Genomic DNA, 23,997 nt, shown 5'->3' with positions numbered 1-23,997 from the left:
GGTGCCAGAAGAGAGACTCCTGGGAGAAAAGTCCTGCATCGGGAGGACTCAGGGACAGGGCTTAGCAACACACACCGAAACACCAGGCAGGCATAGGCCCTCCTGCCTGTATTCATAGCACCTGGGCAGTGTGGGGCTCCCCGAGGAGGACTGAATCCCCAGTCGTGTGAATCGGGCTAGATGCTATACGTGAGGGAATAGGACAGGGCTGTTCTGTGCTGACACGGTCACTGTAGAGCTCGGACAGAGGTGCACCCAGCCTTGTCCTCACGGCCTCTTCGCTTCTTTTTCTTCGTTATATCCTTATCAGAAGCAGGGTTGGGTGTGTGGCAGCTTGGAGGTGACTCTGCAGACCGTGCATGGCGGGGGGTGGGGGTTGGGGGCAACTCAGCCCAACATCAGGCAAACCCAGACACCAGTCTAGCTGCAGGCAAGTGGGTATGAGCTGGGACTCCATGGTCTCAGGGCTGGAGGAGCGCTGAACGACACTGACTGCTGAGCTGCTGCATTCTGTCATCTTGGTCTTCCCTTCACAAGTGAGCCAGGGACATCTGTGTCTCGAGTGCTGCTGTAGACAATGGGCTTGGCCTCCTCCTGAGCTGGTTTAGAGCAATAGTCCCCCCTTCCTCCAAGCTGTTCTAGGCCACCAGTGCTGCTGACTCCAGTCAGTGGCACTCCAGTGGTAGAGAGGACCAGTCCTTTAGACCACCTCATCCTCTAGGCTCGGCCCTAGGTATGAGCTGGGTCCAGAGGAGCAGTGCAGCTTGTTGCCTCCTTTCTCACGGAACCGAGCAGGGAGGCCTCAGTCAAAGACAATGGATGTCCGTGCCCAGCATAGGAAGGCATGTCTGCTCTGGTGCGTGTGGCTCAGTGCATCATTGGCTTAGACCACCACCGGCCTGGGCTCTGGCATCTGAATGACTGTGAGGTCTGTGCAGACGCAGAGTGCATTCACAGCCTGCACACAGGCTCTTCTGGCGTGTGTCTCTGTTGTGCTTGGGTGTAGGTGTTTGCGGCCCCCACAAGGACGCCAGAGACACTATATTTTAGACCTAAATCCCTTGCCATTCTAGACTTCTGTCTCCCCTGCCCCCTCATCTGGTTCTGTCTCCAGAGGCTCCTCTGCCTAGAGTCAGAGTTCTGTGGTCTCCAGCGTTCAGCCCTGAGATGGCCAGTGACTGGAAGTAACTAACCCACTTTCTTTCTCCCAGGGGATGTCCTCTTCCAAATGGCTGAAGTACACCGGCAGATCCAGAATCAACTGGAAGAGATGGTAAGTCTGGTCTCTGGGGTCCCCTCCGTGGCTGCAAGGGGCAAACACAGGTGAGCAAAGCAGTCAGGCGTCAGCTGCATGGAGCTAGCCGCATGCTTTGGCTCTGTCCATTTGGGACTGTTCACAGTTGTGTGGCCAAAGCACAGGTCACACAACGCACACTGAGCAGCCAGGGAGATGACTTAGTGTCTCAGACCCCTGGGTAAGTAGGCCAGGGAGTCTCATGTTCATTTGGCCTCAGAGGCCATGTGGGGTTATGAGAGTTGGGCCCAGGGAAGAAGCCACCTGTGTCCTGATGATAGACTCAGCCATGGTCTAGCTCTTGCTGCTGATGGGCTGGAAAGTCAGGTTTTCTCTGGATGCTCAGTTGTAGACTCAACAGCCACAGGACCTCAAAACCAATATGTGGGTTTACAGTGTCTAGTCTACAGTGAAGGTTTTGAGAACGTGTCCCAGTTTCCATTCAGGTCCAGCTCCTTCAGCCCCTGAGTGACCCAGCAGAGGAAAGAGGTGGGAGGCAGTTCCTGACTCCCTGTGGGAAATGGGACTTTGCAGGGCTAGAAGGCCTTGTTGTCTAAGGCTTCTGTTCAGCGCTCTTCCCTAGCAGCCTTTGGCTCTGTGGGGCCTGCCCAGCCCTGAAGTGTCCTCACATCATACCAGTCCAGGCTGGTTCTACTTCCTTTTTCCCGTGCTGTGCCTTGGAGCCGCCTGATGGTCTGTTTTCTCCCTGTGTACAGCTGAAGTCTTTTCACAACGAACTCCTCACGCAGCTGGAGCAGAAGGTAGAGCTGGACTCCAGGTATCTGAGTGTAAGTACAGCCACTGCTGCCAGCCTCTGGCTCCTACTTCTGCCTGTAGAGCTGTTTACTAGGCCTGAAGGCTCACAATAAGTTCCCTGGGCTCCCATCTAAGTGGCCCCTGGCCTCAGTGCTGTTGTGTCCACATGCAGTCCTAGTGTGAGCCCATTGCATCTGATGCTGTGTACGTGGCTCCTCTTCCTCTCAGTCACTTGTCACGGCTGATAGCTTGGCTTTGCGCAGCAGAACCCACATGAGGGCCTCAGTCCTGTGTCTCACTGTCCTCGCATGTTAGCCAAGGATCCTGCATCTAACATTAGGGGCAGTGCGTGAGGCTGGGCTGATTCCCAGGGCTGATGGTCATCTTGGGGATTGGAGAGATCTGCCCCAGAGGAGGGCAGGCAAGAGGCCTGCAGCTGTGACTCCCTGCCTGACTGTGGCCAGCTGGAGCCTGCTGTGGCTAGAGAGTGTGGAGTGCCGAGGAGGGAGCTCAAGCTGCTTGTGAGGCTCACAAGCCTCTGGTTGTATTGTGGACCCTCAGGCTGCACTGAAGAAATACCAGACAGAACAGAGAAGCAAAGGAGACGCCCTGGACAAGTGTCAAGCTGAGCTGAAGAAGCTCCGCAAGAAGAGCCAAGGGAGCAAGAACCCGCAGAAGTACTCAGACAAGGAGCTTCAGGTGGGCCGCTGCTGCCTGTCTGCAGGGGCTTCGCCCCTGGTGCGGACTGGGACCTTGTGCTCCTTTCTTTGTGGTGAGGGGGAATCAAACCATTTTATTCAGAGGCTCAAGGGTATGAGGTGCTGAAGAGGTCCATGCGATCTGATGTCCTTGGGAGGAGGGCGTAGCTTCTGGCTGCCACATCCCTGAAGCCTTCTGCTTCTTTCTTAGCAAGGAAAAGCCCCCCACCTGCCTGTCGCCCACCCTGCCTCTGTCCAGGAAGAAAGAAGCCACCAAGTGTGACAGTGCAGGGTTGATTCTGCTCTAGTGGCTTCTGGGCTGAATACCATGGCCTTGAGCCAGAGGATTGGTCAGCTCAGCCCTGTAGCCTCCCTGCCCTGCTCTCGGTGAAGGCTACTGGAAGGTTCTTAGCTGTAGAGGCAGAAATTCAGACTAAGCACTCCTGGATTCCTGCCCAGGAGCCGGACCCCAGACTGCTATTCTAATCAATTTGTGATCACCCACCCCAGGCTGGCCAGTCAAGGTCTTCTGTGGCAGATGGCCCTGCAAGCTCCTGAGGGCCAGAATCACTGCCATCTTCTCTCTCTCTGTTCCACCGGCTCTGCAGGTGCTGATCAAGTTTAAGACATTGTTGCCAGGTTGACACCTACGTCAGAGCCTGGGCAGTATCCTGATACCACTCTTGCAGTCCTACTGATGAGGATAAGGAGGGACACAGCAGGATAGCCAGTATTGTAGAGGAGGCATCAGGAGAGCCCCTCCAGTCACAGGGTCCGGGGAAGGGTGAGGGATGGCTCTGGTTCTGTCTCAGGCCTGGGGACCCCACCTGTCCCTCTTGTATCAGGCAGGTGAGTGGGAATGTGTGCCTGCCCAAGGCATGTGATGTCCCTGTTATGCCCATGGTGCCTCTGACTTCTCCCCTAAGCCCAGGAGTGGGGAGGGATGAGGAGGGGAGCACCAAGCCAGGTTCTTTCCTTGATCATAGTGGAGCTGAGCAGGTCAGCAGCTCCAAGGCAGCCTAGGAGATTGGCCTCGAGCACACACACACTTCATGGGTCCCATCATAAGTCAGGCTGTCCTAAGGAGTATAGGGACCTGGGCAGCAGCAGTTAAGAATCATAAGCCAATCACCCCAGTGGGCAGGGGCTTTGACAGGAAGTCACTACTATCCGCAGCCTTGCACGGAGTCTACTATCTATCTGTAGGCTTGCACAGAGTACAGCTTGTACAAAAAAGTGGCAGTAGCAATTCATGTCTTTCCTGCTTCAGGAACAATTTTCTGAGTTCAGGGTCTTTGCTTTGAATGGTTGGTGTGTGTGTGTGTGTGTGTGTGTGTGTGTGTGTTACACGTGTATCTAAAGGGCAACCTTGGGTGTCATTCCTCCTCAGCCACACAGTCTACCTTGTTTTTTGAGATAAGGTTTCTTGCTGACCTGGGGCTTGCCAGTTAGGTTAGGCTGGCTGGCTGGTGAGCCCCAGGGATCCCCCCACCCCACGCCAGTGCTGGGATTGATTACAAGCACAGGCCACCACCATGCCCAGCTTTTTTCTTGTTAAACATGGGTTCTGGGGATCATCAGTTCAGGCCCTCATACTTAGAAAGCAAGCACTCTAACAATTGAGCACCTCCTCAGCCCACTTTGATCATTCTAAATGACTGTATGTGACCCTTGGCTGCCTCCAAGGACATGTGCAGCCTGAGGCTGTCCCAAAAAGGCTGCCCTGAGCTGTCTTGAGTTCTTGAACAGATTGCTCAGAGTGAGCTGCAGGGTGGAGGAACGCAAATGCACACTCCTGTGTCTGTCCTTGCTTTACTCTCTGAAGACGTCACAGCAGAGGGGTACCTGGGAGGGAAACAGGCTCTTCAGTGCAGACGTGGGCCATGCAGGTAGGACTGTGGCTAACATCTGAGAGGGAAGCTTCTGGAGACTCAGTCGGCCACCCGGTAATGGGGGACACTGAAGGCGCTGGCTTATCTTTTTTTTCTTTTAACAGCCTATTTAGATACTAATATACTATATAATCCACTCAAAGTCTAGAGGGCAACAATCTTGAATATATTTGTAGAACCATACAATCATTGCACCAGTCAATTTTGCAGCAGTTTACCAACCTAAAAAGAACCCATACTCTGAGTGGCATCATCCCAGTCTCACCACCACCACCACCACCACCCCTGCCACTCCCAGAAACACCTACCTTTTTGTCTCTGGAGCTCTGTATTCTAGACACAGCTGTGACTGAGTAACACCCTGTGGCTTTGAGTCTGACTTCTTGCACTGAGCACATTTTCTAGGACCGTCCATGTTAGCTTAAGTTCATCACTCTATCATTGCTGGGCCCCTGTCTTCCTGTCCACGGCTGAATGGCCAACTTCACAAGGATGTTCAGGCCCTTTCCCCCTCAGACGCAGGTCTGCCCTCCATCAGCTGGCCTTGTGCCCTGCAGAGTAACTGGAGCCACCCTGCGAGTCTCTAGCTGAGGCTGTGATACAACTTGAACTTGGCTGGGGTCATCCTAAGGCTTAGGAAAGGACAAGGCCAGGTCTGGAAAGGACTGGAGCTCAAGACTGCAGGGTCAGCTCTGATCTTATTCAGGAGTTTTCTGGGGCCACCCAGGCCCCAGGTGCTCATCTCTCTGGGTCTCCTTTCTGTTTTCTCAGCCTGTTTCTTCCCCACACCCCTTTCAGAAGCACCCTGACCACAACCCCAGTTTCTGCTGCTGTTTACAGAGCCCAGGGTGGGGCTGGCCTCCTCAGCTGCCTGTGGTTGTGGCGCCTCTTTTCTTCTGTGTAGCACTAGAAAGGTCTCTCCTTGCAGATAGACAGCCTGCTGCCCACTGTGTACTCCAGCCCTGCAGGGACTACCCAGGCCTCTGGATGCCCACTTCCCATCAGGCTGCTGTAGCCACCTCCAATGCCTCAGTAGGTCCTGGGTTGACTGGCCAGGGCCTGAATGTGGAAGAGACTTGGGTGCCCTGGCTCTGTCCTGCTTCAGCCGCTGTGGGTGTCATGGTCTTGGGCAAGGTGAGGCCCTTTGCTTCCCAGGCCTTGGCAAATGGAACATGGCTTCCCATGAGGAAGTTGTCAGCACCAAGCATAGAATGCTTGGCAGTAGAATTGAAGCTGCTGGTGATGGGTCATCCTGATGACATGGAGGAATTCCTCACGTAGTAAAACATGGGTAACACAGATGCCTGCTCCTTAGGCCCGCAGGACTGAATAGACCAGCTTAGCTCTGAGAGGTCAAGTTCTGAGTAGATGTGGAGGATGATGTGGGTATTTATGCCCCTCTGTTGCATGTCCTGATGGGTTGGAACAGATGCTAGGGCACTGGTGACACCAGGATGGTGACATTCTGGTCAGTGATACCTGCCCAACCTTGGTTTACTGGGGCAGTGGGAGGGTCTTGCCCAGCATGGGTGCCGCATGAAGAGTCTACTGTGAGCAGCTGAGGGAAACACCTAGGCTTGTGCCTTCTGACCTCTGTCTCCGGGCTTCCTCTTGGAGCTGTTCCATACTGACTTCTCTTTCTGGTTCTGAGGGTCAGCTTTATCCAAGGCTTCCTTCTGACCTGTCCCAGAGCATGGCTGTGTGGCCCTGCCAGGCCCTCTGTGCCCCAGTCCCTGGGCTCTTGCCCAGCTCCCTGTACTCTGCTCAGGAAGTAGCTGTCTTCCATGTAGCCCGCAGATAGCACTGGACTGGCCTGTCTTCAGTTGGGCACAGCCTCCAGATCCTCTCTGAACCTCGTTTTTCCTGTTAGGAGACATCTGTCCTTCCTTCTTCCTCTGAGCATGGTCAGAAAGGGCCCATTTCTCCCTTCTGCCATGTGCTCTGACTCTTCTGGACCCTCTCCAAACTTCCCCATTGTTGTTTCTCTGTAGGAAACAACTTTGACCCTTAGCCAGCCAAGTGTTTGATTTGATACCTATGGTTTTTCTCAAACAACTGCCTTCGTCTGGAGAAGGGCCATGCCCTGTATTTCTCTGGCCTCAGATTCAGTGTAGACAGGTTTCTCAGTGGACAGCCTATAAGTTCCAGTTGTGTCAATTTGGTTTTTTGTTTGTTTGCTTGTTTTGAGGGTATTGGGGATTGAACCTTAGGGTCTTGTACTATGCTAGGTAAGCATTCTACCACTGAACTACAGCCCATGCCTTACATTTTTTCTTTTTTTAATTTTGAAGCAGCATCTGATCTAGTTGCCCAGGCTGCCCTTGAACTCATCCTGTAACCCAGACAGTCCTTGGACTTGCGGTCCCTCTGCCTCACCTTCCCAAGTAACTGCACCATCTTGCTGCACTCTGCAAGAATAGGAAGAGCATGCACCTGCTAAAGGTGTTTCCTTCTGCCCAAGAGGTCAGGCTGGGGAGCCCTTGGAGTCTCTAAGTCATGTCTACGTTTGAGGATAGAGAGTACTTGGTGTATGACTGCCTTGGGTCCCTCTGAACTGAGTTGAGGCATGCTGGTCACTATATTGGGGGGGGGTGCTATCTGACCTTCTTGCTGGGATGCCCCACCTCCCAGGCTTGTCAAGGACAAGCCACTGGCTCAGGTCCTACAGGGATCCAAGTTCTTTACAAACTTGACCAAAGGTGTGGCTACTGGGGACTGAGCAGAGCCCTGAGGCCGGTCAGTGTGACAGCATCTTCCCCTTCAAGGGAAGGAAATGCTTGGGTAAGCGAGCTGAGCTGGAGAGCCCAACCCTTTTGCGAGGTCTCAGCTCCCCCCCTTGCTCAGGCCCACCATGCTGGGCTGGCCTCACAGGTGTTACTTTGGGTTTGAGGGCTTCAGCAAGGTTCTGGTTAGCAGGGAAGTGGCCTTTGCCTTCCATGTCTCCCCATTTCTTACAACTTCCCTACTGGTGGGTCCAGTAGCCAAGTCCATAGCAGGGCTCAGCTAGGGGCAGCTTAGGGGTCCCCAGCCAGACCCTGGAGCCTCTTCCTGGCCCTTGGGACACCATGTCCGTTAGACCTACCTGTTTTGTGCTCATTGAAGAGCAGTCTCTGGGTGGTTGGCAATGTCGGCAATTGTCCCCTGCCCTGAAGCAGAGCTGGAGGAGGCGGAGGTGCCTACTCACTGTCACCTGGGTATGGGCAGGAGTCTGGTCTTTCAGGGATCCTGGAACTAAACTACTTGAGTTAACCAAGAAGAAGCTTCACCAGTGCAAGTAGAAGAACCTCCATATCCCAGGGTGGTCTAATGTGTCTTACGTAGCGTAGAAGAGGAGGCCTGGATTCGGCTCTAGTTGCTCCTGCCCAGAGAGGACTTAGCCTGCTTCCTTGAGAAGCAGGGCCTGGCCATGAGGTGTAGCCCCAGAGGTCAGAAGGCAAGTGGAGGCTAGTGTGGATGGCTCATGCAGTGATATCCCGTCGCTGGCACACAGGCCCAGCTTGGGACCCTTGAGCTATGATAAAGCTTTGGTCCTGGCACCAGCCACCATTGGTGCCACCTTCGGAGGAAGAGGTGCGTGTGCTTGGCTACCTCATACCCCACAGCCCTCACAGTGTGGTCTTGTCAAGTACGTATGCACCAACGTTAAGCTGTGCTTATTGAGCTTGGCCCCCTTCCTCGCCCCTGAGAGGCGTGTGATGTATCAAGACTGGGTCTCACTGATCGACCAGTGGGGTCACTGTGTCATTAGAGTCTAATTCAGCAATAGCACCTGCTCAACTACACATGCCCTGAGTTCTCAAGATTTCTCTTAACTCACAGAAGTTCCCAAGGCTGCTGAGAATCAGGGGACTGAGCCCATGGAGCTCGTGGCAGGCAGGCCAAAATCTTCAAGGGTGCACACCTTCCCCATAGCCTTCCTGTGCTGGGCTCTGGTGAGACAGTGGCCGGCCCTGTGTCCCAAGCTGGACTGAGGACAGGACATTTCCCAGAAGGGTGATCACTGCTTATGAATGTTGAAGGAGACAGATAGAATTGCTTGGGGTAGGGAGGATATGATATTGCCAGACTCTTAAGAGAGAGAGACAGAGACAGACAGACAAGGCAGATAGCATTGTCCAGGTCTGGAGGGTAGGACTAGCCTGCCATGTTTAAGAACTGCTGGTAACCGAGTTTGCATGTTGAGAGTTCCACAGAAAACTAATTTTAATTATAGGTCAAGGAATGGGAGCTTAGAGACATTTGGGGCACTAACTGGGACAGAACAGTTCTATATAAAAGAGGGGAAGTCCTGGGAGCCTTCTTTCATGGCCTGAGGGTGCCCTCCAACACATCCTAACATCCAGGGTTGCCAGCCAGGCAGAGAGAAGCACCTGTACACAGGCAGGAAAAGGTGCTCTCCTGGGGAACAGGGTGGCATGCTTTGTGTCTGTGGAGTGTGGCCCCTGTCTCTAGCTCAGAAACAGGGGTGTAGCCATCTCAGTGGGACGAGTTAGGAAAACAAGAAAAGCCAATTTGGGGCCTTAGAGCAAGCCCCGTTCTCCCCACCTCTGAAGGCAGAGGGAGGAGGGTCTGTGACTTGATCACCCTGTTTGCTAGCTGGGGTATGAGCCTGAGGGTCTGAATGTGACTGAGAGGGGGAACCCAGCCCCAGGAGATAGGAGACGGTCTGACCCTCTTCTGTTCAGTCTGTGTCCCCTCCCCATGATGAGGCAGATGTGAGTGGTCATGCTGGCTCAGTGTTACCAAAGGCCATTCCCCTGACCAACTTGAATCCCTAGGACTCCTAACCAAAAGGCAGAGTGGGTGTGGTGATGCCTCCCTTCTACTGTGTCCTCATGTGCAGCCCTCACCAAGTGCACCAAGTAGCTGGGTGTGCTGTGAGCACCTGCTCTGCTGCCTCAGGGACTAATTCCTCCTGGTTTTGTCCTATTTGGCCCCTCCCCCATCCTGCCTCTGAGGAGAACAAGACAGGTACCGTAGGAAGCCTTGTGTGAGTGTAATAGTCCTCTACGAATTTGCCTTCGCTTTTCCTGCCGTGTGACTTACCATCCCCTTCCTTACTGTCCCCCACCCTCCAGAGTACAGTGTGGGGTAGGGGGCCTATTTCGGCATGCCTGCCTGTGCAGCATGCCTTGGGTGTGTGCTAGGCTTGGACTTGGGGGAGCAGTTTGTCTTTCATTACCTTACCCATGTGCAGGCTCTGGGGTGCTGAGGGAGAGGAAGCTGTAGACCAGTCCTATGCTATGTAAATGCTGAGAGAGACGCAGCTAGAAGTGAGTGGGCAGGTCTGACCCTGTCACAGGTCCCACAGGGATCCCTGGGTCCAGGAAATTGACAACAAGGCTGGTCAGGTGGCTTTGGCACTTTACATCTAGCTGTATCCCAGTGCTGGGTTTGCCTGTGCTAGGCCCAAGCTCCCAGATTGTGGTCTGAGAGAAGGGGGTGATTCATTCTATTTAAAGGGCTGTATAATTAACAAAGCAAAGACAAAATAACCGTAGCTGAGATCGTCACAGAGGGTAATAGCAGAGGCTGGGCCGCCCAGAGTGCGACGAGGTACGGGCGGCTCGCTCTTACTCCGGCAGATGGAGTCGGAGGTCTTTCTGCTCAGCTCCAGCTCCCGGAGACAAGGAAGTCCACATGTGGCCTGGGCATCCGTTCAGACCTAATACCACAACATCACATGGTGAGACGAGCAAGGCTTCTAGGCCCTGTTCCTAAAACATACATGCTGTCCTGGGGACCACCCTCACTGCCCCGTGCAGCCCACCCCCAAGAGTCCAGCTGTGGCCTGCACCAGCGTTCCATTAGCATATGACTTTCTAGCCTGTGAACTTCTGGGGGACACTTTTGGACCATCGCACTTCCCCCTGTGGGGCAAAATGGCCACCCTGCCAGCCTGTGGGCAAGATGTTCTCGGCCCTTTCCACCTATGGTCAGCAGCTGCCAGTTCTATGTACTATCGAGTACCAGGCCCTTCAGACTGCGGAGGCCTGCCCTTGGTTGGCTGCAGGTCCCCAATAACTTCAGGCACAGCATAGCCAAGGAGCTCTGAGCTGTCTCCTGGGGACAGTGGGAGACAGTAAAGCCAAGCCTCATACTCATTCGTGGGCTTCAGAGAGCTTACATCTAGGGGTCTGACAGTCATGGGAAAGCCTTAGATGAGGATGAACCATAGCAGCTTCAGATTTTTCTAGAACACACACAAACACACACACACACACACACACACACACACACACACACACACACACAGTCACTGGCTGGCTCTGGAGCAGCGGAGACACACTTTTGGATCACTTCTGTCTTCTTGGATTACAGGGCTGTTCGGCTGGGGTGACTAAGTGGGAACGTTTTCTGTGGGTCTTAAATGCTTTCAGCTGGGTGTTCCTATAGTGCTGTCGCCATAGCACCCAGCTAAGCAAGGAGCTGTGAGGCAGCATGGGGCGGGTGGGGACAGCAGGAGCCTGGCCACTGCAGGGACAGTTCCATCGTGGCCAGGCTCCATGCCATTTTAAATGGCATACTGTCAAGCCATCGGCAGTGCAGGCCCAGGCTGTGTTCTATATGCTGCACCTCCCAGAAAGCTTAGATGTTCCCCCACACTGGGTGCCCTGTTCACCCCACTGGTCAAAGGGCCTGAAGCCCTGAAGGGCAGCTGCCGCCTTCTTCCTGTCTTCTACCTCCGCTTTGCCAGGGGATACTTCACTTGGTCCAGATTTCCAGGATCTTCTGGGTAAAATTGTGGGCTGTCTGTGAGGAGTCAGCGGCCTGGAAAAGGAGGTCAAGGAAGGCAACTGCTGTTCCTAGACAGAAGTGGCAGCTACGTGTCACTGGCCGACTTAGCTGTGCCATAGCCCAAGCTTGTCCCTCTCCCAGGTGGGCATGTGGCTGAAGAAACATCCCTTCTTTCCTGCCTCCCAGCTAGGAATTTTTACAGCCCTCTCCACTCCAGAGCGCTACTGAGGCTCTGGCCCCTCTTCTCTCCCTGGGCCTCCCCTGGGCTCCCACTTGTGACCTGTGAGGTTACCATCTTTTCTGGGGTACTTGAGCAAGTGGAAATCTTAAAAATAGAACACCATGCCCTCCCAACACACAGGCTGCTAGACCCTGGTAATGAGGCCCAGGCCCGTCCCAGTGCACTGCACCCCAGGGAGCCAAGGACCTCAGTGTCATGGTAGTACGCAGCCTACAAACCCAGAAACTGGTGGTGGTAGGCTGGCTTCATGCCTCAGTTTGGAAGGAGACCCAGGGGGCCTTGTGGCCTGGTTTATGCTGCTGTCCTAGGTGACCGTCCCAAGTGCTGCCTCTTCTCTGAAGTCTCCTAGCTAATGACCCGTCACCGACACCCTCTCCTTGCCATTCTCAGCACCTTGGGTCTCAAAAGAATCTGTGGCGAAGCCCCTTTTGGCTGTGCTCTCCTTGAGCACTCCCTGGGAAGGAAGGGAACAGCCTAAGGACAGGCTAGATTGGAGTTCACTTAGCCTCAAGAACCTTGGACACTCCTGAACTGGCCACCAAGCCAAGCCCCTCCCTGTCCCTGAGGTCAGGACAGGGAAGTAGAGTCCGGAAGGCCATAGTGCCCCAGACCCAGACAGGTGATGGTCTGGGTCAGCGTGAGTAAGAAAGGCTAATGCTAGGTGCTGACCTGTGTTGTTGCTAGGGGGTATGCTCCTCTCCTGACATTTCCCTGCACAGCCCACCCCTCTCTGACCCTGAGTATACCTGGCCTCCATCTGACCAGTCTTCTCTAAAGCTTGAGAAGAAGTCAGCAGGCACCCAGGCTGAGCCTCCTCCCTACCTACCTAGAGCTTTCCTGTGGGGGCCACAAGGCTGAATGCCCCACCCATCTTCAGAGTGCAGGGGAGGTTCAGGGAGCAGGAAGCCCTGGTAGGCAGGCGCATGTTGCGTAACCATAGGAAAAGTACTCGGGGCTGTGGAGGAGGAGAGGGAGGAGGCAGAGGCTGCCACCACCATACCCCTCTGGCTGGAGTCTCAGGGCTGCCCTGGGGCCTCTCACCTGGTATTCTGACTTCTGTCTTCAGAAGACCTGTCCTGGGATCCTGGGCTGGCCTTGCAGCCCCTAAAGAAGACTTGGGCCTGGTCTCACGCATCTAATTTGGTCCTGCCAGGGAGGAGTGGAGTTGGACTGAAGGGGTTGTAGGAGCAAAGGTGTGTGTAAGCTGGTGACAAGATAGGACAGGCCCTGATCTTGGGATAGTCATGCTGACTGGCAGGCAGAGTTGGTGCATGTAGTATGGCCATGTTGGGCCAGTCCCCACCCAGCTGGGCTCCCCCTCTCCTGTTCCTCCAGCTGAGCCCTGTGTGGGGAGGTGCTGAGGGAACAGCCTGCTCCAACCCCCTCTGTCGCCCACGGCTAAGCCGCCCACCCACACTGAGTCAGAGCTCCAAGGTGGCTGTGAGTCAGCCTCTTAACACCCAGGTGGCTCAGGCCTGCCCCCTGCTGGAGGATGGCCACCTTAGGAAGCACTCTAGCTAAAACTGCTCCTGGGCAGCAAGGCTGAGTGCTCTGTCCATGCCAGTGGGGTTCAGCTCTCGTGGGGTAGCTGCAGGGGGTGCATTGGGAGGGATCTGGGTGCCTACCTGAGGATGTTGCAAACCTTCCCAGCCATCTACAGGTTCGCCTGCATTTTGTAACAGAAATTTTCTGCCGGTATCTGGGTGGGCATTGGTCGTTCTTGACATACGGGCTATGGCAGAAGGTTTTAGCTATAACTGAGTACTGTGCAGTCACCAGACCTTGGATGTATACTCTACCAGCCAGGTCCTGGGGGGTGGGGGGGGGCAGACCAGTAAGGAGGTAAGAAGGGTGGGTATATTCCTCCCAGAGGCAAAGTCTTGGAGCTGTCCTGCCACTCCTTCCTGGTGCCTCCTGGCAGGGAGGCAGGCCCCCAGCCAGGGCACCAGCCTCTCACAGTGGCACTATTTGTCCATAGCTTTTTCATTGTAGAAGACTTGTATCAATGTTCAAGACTTTCAGTTGTGAAATACATATAACATACAGTTTACCATTTTAACTGTTGTTTGTTTGTTTGTTTTTTGTCTTTTTGAGACAAGGTCTCCCTGTAGCCACAGCTTGCCTGGATTGGCTGTGGAGATCAGGCTAGCCTTAAACTCACAGAGATCTGCCTGTCTCTGCCTCCCAAGTGCTGGGGTGTGGCCAGCTCATTTTAACTGTTTTTAAGTGGACAACTAAACAGCACTTTAAGAAAGACAGGGTTGCCCGGCATAGTGGCACACACCTTTGAGCCAGCACTCAAGAGGCAGAGGCAGGCAGATCTCTGTAACTTCAAGGCCAGCCTGGTCTACATAGTGAGTTCCAAGCCAGCTGAGGCTACTGGGAGACCCTGGAGACCCTGTCTCAAAAAGACCAAAAAATTTAAAAAAAAAAGAATGACAAGGTCTCAGGGCTGGAGAGAGATGACTCAGCAGTTAAGAGCACTGGCTGCTCTTGCAGAGGACCCGGGTTTGAGTTCCAGCACACTCACAAGGTGGCTAAGTTAACCGTCCATAACTCCAGTTCCAGGGGAATCCAACACCCTCTTCTGACCTCTGCAGGCATTGTGTGATATGGACACACCTACTTACATTGCAGACAATACACTCATACCCATTTGAAAAAAAAAAAATGAAGGACAGGGTCTCAAGTATCCCAGGCTAGCCTCAAACTATGTAGCTGAGGATGACCTTTAGCTCTGCTCCTCCTGCCTCCACCTCTCAAGTGCTGGGATCACAGACAGGCCTGTGCCACCTCACCTTGTTTATGTTGTGGTAGAGATGGATCTCAGAACTTTGCATTCTACCAACTGAGCTACATCCCCAGCCCTCTCTGCTTTATTTTTATTATATTTCTGTGATACTGGGAATGAAACCCAGGGCTTCTGTGCTGGGCAAGTACCCACCTGACTGAGACGTCCCCACTAACCATCCACTGTGGCCTCCCCTTCCTGTCTCTATGATACTGCCTGTGCTCAGAGTTTCTCCTAGTCCTTGGCATATTCGAAATGAGTAGTCAGGACTGAAGGCTTGCATGGAGCTTGGGAACTTTTGGCAAGAAAATTTCTGGATAGATTGTATTCCCAGGAAGCTCAGAGTGGCTGGGATAGAAAAGCCATTGGTGGCCAACACCAGACCTGTGACCTTAGGGACTATAAAGAGGTTGGATCTTAGGGTTGGAGAGATGGCTCAGCAGTTAAGAACACTGGTTGTTCTTGCAGAAGACCCGGGTTCAAATCCCAGCACCCACATGGCAGCTAACAACTGTCCATGACTCCAGTTCCAGGGGATCCAACAGCCTCTTCTGTCCTCCAAGAGCATTGCATGACACGGGTGCACTTACCTACATGCAGACAATACACACATACACATAAAATAAAAATAATAAAATGTTTTTAAAATTTAAAAAGAAATGCTAGGCGTGGAGGCACACATCTTTAATCCCAGCAGAGGCAGGCGGATCTCTGTGAGTTCAAGGCCAGCCTGGTCTATATAGTGAGTTCCAGGACAGCTGGGGCTACAGGGAGACCCTGTCTCAAAAAAATAAAAAATTTTAAAAATTAAAAAAAAAAAAGAGGTTGGATCTCTAGATGGGGGAGAGAGGGGACTTCCACAGAATTTCTTGACCATGTGTTTCTCCTGAACCCAGAGCAGCTGTGAGGCTGAGGGGCCTTGCAAAGCCACCTGGATTGAGCCCCCAGGTAACCCAGGTGAAAAGGCAAGGGCTGGGGTCATTTTTCAGTTCTTACTCCATGAGGGCTTCTCACATACCCTGTGCCGGTGAGGGTGACCCACATGTCTCTGGGGAGGGGCCTCACTGCCCCACAGACAGTCTCTTATGCCCTCACCTGGGTGTGGGCTTCCGTGGAATAACCCAAAGTATGTTCAGTTCCCTGTCTTTCCACTTGCTCAGTGGCGGGAGCGGAGCACAGAGCAGCCTGTAGGGACCTCCTCAGCAGGCTTACCTGAGTCCCCTTGGTCAGTGTCAACTAAGAAAGCCCTGTGGCTCATGGAGCCAGGACACACGGGCTGGTGTTGGGGAGCCCCTCCACTCTGATGATTCTGTGCTGTAGCTGAAGCCTGTGGAGGGACTGATCTGCCACTGGCATCTGTGTGCCTTCCCCTTCTCAGCAAGAGTCTAAAAAAAGCTGGACCTAGTGCCCATACTTCTAATCCCAGCATGGGCAGTGGAGGCCAGAGGATTACCTCAAGTTCAAGGCAAGCCTGAGTTACATAGTTCAAAACTGGCCTGGCTCCGTGGACACCCTGTCTACACTACAGGTGTATTAGGGAGATGACTCGGTGGATAAAGCACTTGTCATGTAGGCATGAGGACCGGAGTTCAGTTCCCCAGCACCCACTTAAACACTAGGTGGCTTGGAAGCACATACCTGTTATCTCAGACTTGGCAGGTGGAGATGGGATCCCAGGAGCAGCTTAGACTTGCAGAATTGGGGAGCTTTATGTTCAGTGAGAGACCCTGCTCTAGTAAGTGAAGGGGAGCGCGATCAAGACACCCAGTATCGGCATCTGGCCTCTATGTGCATGCCTACCCACGCACGCACATACGCTCCTTATACACATGTGAATATACACATACAGTTTAAACTGTGTGTGTATGAAAAACCCAGGAATCCCTCCACCCAGGCCCCCTACGGGAGACAAGATTCTGGTTAGCATGGGCAGGCAGATCAGGGATGGCCCCAAGGATGCTTAGACATGTTGCCTAACTCAACTCAAACAGGGCCTGCCCTGTGTTCTCTCCCTGGCCTATTCTGCTTCCTGCCCCCTAGTACATCGATGCCATCAGCAACAAGCAGGGTGAGCTGGAAAACTACGTGTCTGATGGCTACAAGACGGCGCTCACTGAGGAGCGCAGAAGGTTCTGCTTCCTGGTGGAGAAGCAGTGCGCTGTGGCCAAGAACTCCGCCGCCTATCACTCCAAGGTGAGCTAGTGCCGTGGGCTTCGGGGGCTGCTCACTTGTTGGCCAGAAGGAACTTGCTGTTGTGCCCCAACCCCATCAGGGAGCACATTAATCTTGGGACAGGCACCCCTGTACTCCTGGAGCTGTCAGGAACAGTCCTAGAGTGAGAATTACCAGGTCAGTTTTTGGGGTGAGAACTCAACAATTGCTGGATGTTTTGAGAGGGCTACAACTGACCACCTGCTAAGGAAGATTCAGAGGGCAGGTTGTCCGGCTTTCTAAGTCATCCCTTGTCTCTCTGGGCACAGCTAAGGCCTAGGAGGCTTGGGAGGGAGTAACCCACAGCCTCTGGCAACCTTGGCTTTGTGCCTTCATGCCATCATCCTGGTTACATGCCCATCTAAATCTCTGGGCCATCTCTAGGCCTGTGGCTGTGCACAGCTGTGGTACTAAGGACCCCCAGCCTCCAAGGCCACCAGGCCATGTCACCAGCCACCTGGTCCTCCCCAACTTAATGTCTACCAGCTGCCACAGTTTGGCTGTCCCATGGACTTGGCCACCCTCATCCCAGCCCACACCTGCCCCGCTCCTCTACCTCCTGGGCAGCCATGAGCCCTGCTGGGGTCCCAAATCTCTGGCTCTTAGCCCCTGCCCCCCCCACCCCTCACTGCTATAGGAGCCTGTTCTGGACTCTTCAGAGTCACTTGCTGTGAGTGCCATCAAGCTCTAGACCTTTTGGTGGGGCTTGAATACTCAGCCACTTGGAGGTTTCCTACCTAACACCTGAGAAAACTCCACTCATCAAGTTTGCTGAGGCCCCTCCTAGGCCCCACTCATTCTCCCCACTTGGGACTTGCCACCACAGACCCACATTTCCTGGGAGGTGCCACATTCTAAAACCTGGCTCAGCCTTGCTGAACAAAGAAAGCTGCTCTAAAGGAGTCAGCTCCTTCAGGATAAGCTGCCATGGGGGCTTCCTTCCTTGTATAGCCTGGGGCCTAGGAGTCAAGGGTTCAGAGACCTAGTGTGTTCAGAAGGCTGACACAGCCCCCAGGGAGCAGGCAGGAACCAGATGGCAGGCTCCTTGCTAGAAACAGGTTTGAATTAGAATCCTGTAGCTCAGGCACCTGCAGGAACTGAAGTGGGGATCCGATTGTGTCCCCTAGATCAATCCAAAACATTCAGAGAGCTCAGATGTAGACAACCGAAGCCAACCAGAGGCCCTGGTCACGTCCTTTGTGAGCAAAGGTGGTCCAGGGGTCAGTATCATGCACACTGACGTGCTCTGCTCATGCTGGTGTTCATGAGACCATTCACATGTGCACTGTGCACACATGACCTAGAGCCTCTGCTCTGATCACCAGGGCCATGGGCACCAAGAAGACAAAAGCCTAGAGGCTTCTCCTCTTCTCCTGAACCTGTTCTAGTTGTGGGCAGGTTCAGAGCTTGGCCAGAATTGCACCTGTGTCCCAGGAGACACACTGGCCACATTCTGTCCCTACTGTGAAAGCTACAGGTCCCTTCCCAGCCCAGCCTCCCTATGTGCACTGGCCATGGATCTGCTGCAAGGTGCAGTGCTGAGCTGGTGGAAGGCATCTGCGTCCTCACAAGCCTTGCGTGGTGCATGGGATGACGCTGACCTTAGCACCCTGCTGCTGTATGTAGGAACTGAAGACAGAAGTCTTGATGCTGCCTGCAGGTGTGGCCATCTCAGGGTGGTGGGATCTGACCTGCCGCAATGTTACAGCCCTGGAAACCCACTTGGCCTAATAGATATGAGCTGTGACTGCCTAACCTGTACCCAGATGCCAGGCACAGCTTCTCCCAGGTCCTTGAGTTCCTTCAGACAGACTGAAGACCGTAAACCAGAACTCTGTCGTGCCTGTGATTTTCTCATCCCATATTCACTCTTGATACTTGTGGGGTTGGCTGTGCCTGAGACAGGCCCATCTCCAGACAGGGTACACCTTCCCACATCCTAAGCAGCCTGGCCTGACTGGCTGGGCAGCTCTATCCTGTCCCCAAATTTGACCCATCTCTCCCACTGTGCCTGGTGTGGTGTGGTTTTCTTCTTCTTGTCCTAGGCTGGCTATGTGAGCCCACCCATTTCTCCTTCCTCCAGGCCCCTGGGGAGGCACTGCCAGGACTGGGCCTTGGTTTGATTTCACCCTGGTGTTCTCCCCATGGCCCAGCACATGAGCACACCAAGCCCTTTAGAGGAAAGCCCCTTTCAAGATGTAAGGCCTCATAGATGGCAAGTTTCGCTATGAGGAACCTTTGGTAAAGAGTTAGACTGGGCCAGGTGAGGCCACTTGCAAGGTGTTGGTGCTCAGAGAGGTGCTCCTAGGCTGTGCCCACTGCAGGAACCAGTATACTCCTGACTTCCTCCCTGTGTCTTCCACTCCAGGGCAAGGAGTTGCTAGCCCAGAAGCTGCCTCTGTGGCAGCAGGCCTGTGCTGACCCCAACAAGATCCCAGATCGTGCCGTCCAGCTGATGCAGCAGATGGCCAGCAGCAATGGCTCCATCCTGCCCAGCGCCTTGTCAGCCTCCAAGTCCAACCTGGTCATCTCAGACCCCATTCCTGGGGCCAAGCCCCTGCCAGTGCCACCTGAATTAGCACCATTTGTGGGGGTGAGTTCTGGAGTTACGAGGGTAGCAACTTGTCCTCCAGGGGGCAGACCTGATAGGCTGAGCTCGAGGCCCCTGTGGGGGTGGGGGCACAGGATTACCCAAGCAGGCTCCCAGCGACACCCTGCCCCTACCTCCTCTTCCTCCAGCGGATGTCTGCGCAGGAGAATGTACCTGTCATGAATGGCATCGCAGGCCCGGACAGCGAGGACTACAACCCCTGGGCTGACCGCAAGGCTGCCCAGCCCAAATCCCTGTCTCCCCCGCAGTCTCAGAGCAAGCTGAGTGACTCGTACTCCAACACACTCCCCGTGCGCAAGAGCGTGACCCCAAAGAACAGCTATGCGACCAGTAAGGGCCTGAGGGTACTGGTCTGGGGAAGCACGGCTTGTGAGTGCCTGTGCGTGTACATGACTGGGGATGTGTGAGCATATATGTAGAGATGAGTGTATTTCTACATGGTATATATGTGCATATGCCTGGAGCAGTATGCATGTGTATGTCTGTAAGAACATGCTAATGGTACATGCATGGTTATGTTACATGTGTGCATGGAACGTGGCATGCTAGAGTGAGACCAGGACCTTTTTGGCTCACTCAGTGATTTAAAAGCATCCAGACAGTCTAGGGGGTGGAGGGGCTTCAGTTGACTGTGTACATCTCCTTTCATCCCAGCCTGCATCTGGTCTGTGAGTGCTGTTAGCACCTACATGCAGGCTCCATCTGCCATGGATAGGCCCCTCACACAACACCTCTGTTGTCTTGGCAGCTGAGAACAAGACCCTGCCACGCTCAAGCTCCATGGCAGCTGGCCTGGAACGCAACGGCCGCATGCGGGTCAAGGCCATTTTCTCTCATGCGGCTGGCGACAACAGCACCCTGCTGAGCTTCAAGGAGGGCGACCTCATCACCCTGCTGGTGCCTGAGGCCCGTGATGGCTGGCACTATGGCGAGAGCGAGAAGACCAAAATGTGAGCACCCAACTGGGGGGAGCGAGTTTGAAGCAACCTGACCCCCTTTAGTAAGCAGGCATGGATGACAGAACTCAGATGTGCTGGCAAGATCAGTCTCCTACTGGGAAACCTGGGCAAGAAAGATGGGTCCTCCAAACCCCCAGGACTTTTTCCCATGTAGCCTGATATTTACAGCAGCCATTGGCTGTCACCTCATCGCTCTGTCATCTTCCTTTGCCAGTTATTTGGCACAGGACACTGTCCTGTGCATAAGCACTGTGGCATATCCGACCATTTCCTTGATGGGGCCTATAGTTTCCCAGGTAATAGATGGCAAAGTAGGACTTGGCTGGCCTGAGAAGCCCTCCCTTCCTCCCCCATGGCTCCTGTGGATCTGAATAGCCTTCAGCCATGTCATACTTACAGGGCCACCCAGTTCAGCCTAACTGAACACCTGTTAACAGAGTCAGTAGTCTAGCTTTGGTGCTGCCTGGAGGTAGCCCCTTCCCCAAAAGCAGTTTTTGTCTGAGTATGTTTTCTGACCCACGTGGCTAAGCCACAGTAGCCAATAGGGGACCTAAACTGAGCTTTGCTGTAGCCCAGTGGCAGCCACATAATGGACAGGGAGCCTAGCAGAGGTCCCTGAGGAGTGGGGAGGCCCCACTTGCCTCTATCACAGTGACTCCTCAGGCGTTGGAGCTGTGACTCATCATGGTAAGGGGATGAGTGGCAGGTGTGGTGCAGGTGGTCAAACCCACAGCTCCACCAGGCAGGGCTGCTAAGGTGCCTCACCCTTGGCCAACCAAGTGCACATACAGCACAGGCCACATCCTTGGTCTCCCTAGAGCGTGAGCATCTATCCTTCTGCAGACAGATAAGGACAGGCTGGGAACTAGTGGGACTTGGGATCTGACAAGGGCCAGTATATTGTCCTGTCATGTATCTGGAGGGCCTGTGGAATGGAGTGGAGCCTGGGCCCTCTCACCTAGGGCCTGTCTTCCAGGCGGGGCTGGTTTCCTTTCTCCTACACCCGAGTCTTGGACGGCGATGGAAGTGACAGGTTGCACATGAGGTGAGCATACTGGCTAGGTAGGGTCTCCTGGGTACAAAACTGGACTGGGCCTCCAGCTCATCCTTCTCCCAAAGAGGCCCCCTCACAGGTCCCACTGCATGTTTGAGGCCATGGGTGGGAGGATGTTGGGTGCTGTAGTGACCTCTGGTGTTCTAGAAGTTGGGGGCCCAGGAGCACTGAGAATGTCTGGAGGAACAGCAAGTACTAGTGGGGTGGTTGTTAAGCTTGCCTGTCGTGATCTGCACACATCTGTCCTGCCGGCCTCCTTAGGCTCCTGAGAGTCTTCGGGTTCTCCTGACCCTTGGAGAATCCCAGCTGCCTTGGTGAGGTCAATAGCTACAGTCCATGCAGGGCTCCACTGGGCCCTGGCAGTTTCCTTCCAGTGTGTTTTCATGCACAGTCAGGACACCTGGGCCTTGAGTGGGCAAGGAGGCCAGAGGGACAGATCTGTGAGGTCTGTGTGGCTGTTGAGAGCAGCCCAGTGGAGCTGAGGTATGGGGAAGGAGAGGGTGGTTATCCCCAGAGAACCCTGGCCTGTGTGTTGGGCTTCCCGAGACACCTGGCTACCAGCCACTGAGCCCTTCATCCCCACAGTCTGCAGCAGGGCAAGAGCAGCAGCACCGGCAACCTCCTGGACAAGGACGACCTGGCCATCCCGCCTCCTGACTACAGCACATCATCCCGGGTCTTCCCCCCCCAAACAGCAGGCACTTTCAAGCAGAGGCCCTACAGTGTAGCTGTTCCCGCCTTCTCCCAGGTGAGCCATCACGTGTGGAACTGGGACAGATCTGCCTGGAAGGCAAATGGGCTGGGCTGGTACCCTAAGCTGTCCTCTCCCAGGGGTCTGGGAGCTGATGCTGGCTAGTGTCTGGGTCTCTTGCCTGACAGGCCTGAGGCAGAGGCTCTGTGGCCACACCCTGCCAGCCTGGATCTGCTCACTGCCATTGTGTGGGGTGTGGGCTGCAGGGAGGTTGGCCCAAAGTCATCCTGGGTGCTCACTACCACCCTGGGGTCAGGGGTCAGAGAGGACTGAGATCTATAGGGTGGTTAGTTGTGTCCAGCTGGTAACATGAGCTCCTGCTGCCCAAAGCCTTCTAAGAAGTTAGTGTGACCTTGGTCAGGCCACCTTGCCCCAGAGGCCGGAGGTAGTTGGTTAAGGCCTGGATTCTAAACCCTGGAGGTGGTCTCTGGCAGGTCCCTATGCAAGTAGTAGTCTGGGTATTCAGATCGGACTGGATAGTGACTCCTCCTGTCATCCTGGGGGTCTCAGAAGTGTATCCAGTGAGCTGATGAGATTCGGCAGGGAAAGGTGCTTGCTGCCAAGCCTGATAAGCCCAGTTTACTCCCTAGAACCCACACGGTGAAAGGAGAAAACTTGACTCCTGCAAGTTGTCCTCTGACCCCCACATGCATGCTGCTGTGGCAAACATACTCCCTCCCCCCCTCTCCCTCCCTCCCCCCCTCCTCTCTCTCTCTCTCACACCCACACACACACACACACGTACATACACAAGCGCATAAATACACATACACACAAAATAAATTAATAAAATGTAAAAAAAAAAAATCTCAAGTATATTCAAGTTTGAAAACCATTGGTCTGCTCCAGCCCCACAGATGTAGGGAAACAGAGAGCCCACCATTTCCAAGTCTTGGGCCTCCTGTGCAACACCCCTCAAGGTGTCCCTATACCTGAGGAGGCCTGGTCGCAGAATGACCTGAGACTGTGGGATCAGGTTGGAAGGAGGCAAGATCCCCTCTGTGTCTGAACCTATCCAGCCCTAAGGGTTGGCTTGTAGGATGAGGCTGTGGGGCCATGGGCCTGTTGCCTCCAGGGAGTGTGAGCATGTGAGTATGTCTAGACTGCACTGGTTCTTGGCTCGAGCCTTCTAGAGCTAGTGCTTACAGCAGGTAGCCAGCAGGGGTGTCCAGTCTCGCAGCTGGAGTTGTGGACCTTGGGCATGAGCCAACCTCTGGGGAGATGGTGATCCTACCAAATGCCTGGCGCTAAGCTCTCCTGATGAGGATGGGCAGCTTTGTGCAGCCAACCGTCTATGCCTAAGCTGCCCCTTTCTAGTCAGTTATGTAGCTCAGGGCCAGTCCAGGTGTGTGCGGTGGATGGGCGGGTATCAGTTTCCTGAGGCAGCCCCTTCCATTACCTTTCTTCCCTCTTCCAAGGCCAGCACCAACGTGCTTTGCTTTCTAGGAAGGCTTTTGCCTTCCGAGATGCCTGACCGCCCTTCACCATCCCCACGGGGGCTTTTGGGCTTCAGCTCTGGGGACGTTCTGATGCATGGGAGCAGGTCATGAAGTGACCTGCTCTGTATTTACAGAAAACACAGTTCAGTCCAGTTGGCTACTGGCCAAGATGGAAGATGTTCTAGTTCATTTGAGAGGTTACCACATCCCCATAGGTTTTGGAAACCATAGGCTCTTGAGAGGTCCCCAACCACTGTGGCCAGAGATAGAAGGAAGTAGGAAAGGGCCAACTTCTTGGGGAGCCCATTCCGACCCTCAAAGTCAGGTCCCTCCTGTGCGACAGTGCCAAGGACACTTTTTCGGTAAGGGGATGGGTCTCAGTCTCTGGAGCCCAACCTGACTGCTCTGTCTTTGTTCCCCAGGGTCTGGATGACTACGGGGCACGGTCTGTGAGCAGGTAAGAGTCTTTTGAATTGTATGTGGGAATATGGGAAGGTGATCAGGAGCTCGGTTAGGGTTACCCCTCCCTTGGGACCTAGAAGCTTCCTCTGGGAACCCATGA

At 54.2% G+C, this 23,997-nt stretch overlaps 1 protein-coding gene across 6 annotated transcripts in view; it reads left to right on the top strand.

Annotated features, from left to right (window-relative positions):
- Positions 1-23,997, top strand: part of Baiap2 (BAI1 associated protein 2) — a 75,164-nt gene that overhangs the window by 44,456 nt on the left and 6,711 nt on the right. For 4 of the 6 annotated variants that reach the window (XM_008828754.1, XM_029561339.1, XM_029561341.1 and 1 more), the window contains exons 4-13: positions 1,212-1,273; positions 2,011-2,082; positions 2,612-2,749; positions 16,451-16,603; positions 18,990-19,214; positions 19,361-19,562; positions 19,981-20,182; positions 21,168-21,236; positions 21,831-21,993; positions 23,858-23,892. In XM_008828754.1, the coding sequence (XP_008826976.1) occupies positions 1,212-1,273; positions 2,011-2,082; positions 2,612-2,749; positions 16,451-16,603; positions 18,990-19,214; positions 19,361-19,562; positions 19,981-20,182; positions 21,168-21,236; positions 21,831-21,993; positions 23,858-23,892 (1,321 nt within the window). The remainder of the gene's footprint in view (positions 1-1,211; positions 1,274-2,010; positions 2,083-2,611; positions 2,750-16,450; positions 16,604-18,989; positions 19,215-19,360; positions 19,563-19,980; positions 20,183-21,167; positions 21,237-21,830; positions 21,994-23,857; positions 23,893-23,997) is intronic. The other 2 variants (XM_008828772.2, XM_008828781.2) reach the window with 1 other exon arrangement.

The sequence above is a fragment of the Nannospalax galili genome, unplaced genomic scaffold, assembly GCF_000622305.1.
Source record: "Nannospalax galili isolate Female #2095 unplaced genomic scaffold, S.galili_v1.0 scaffold1250, whole genome shotgun sequence".
NCBI lineage: Eukaryota > Metazoa > Chordata > Mammalia > Rodentia > Spalacidae > Nannospalax > Nannospalax galili.
This window is presented reverse-complemented; position numbering and strand designations above follow the sequence as displayed.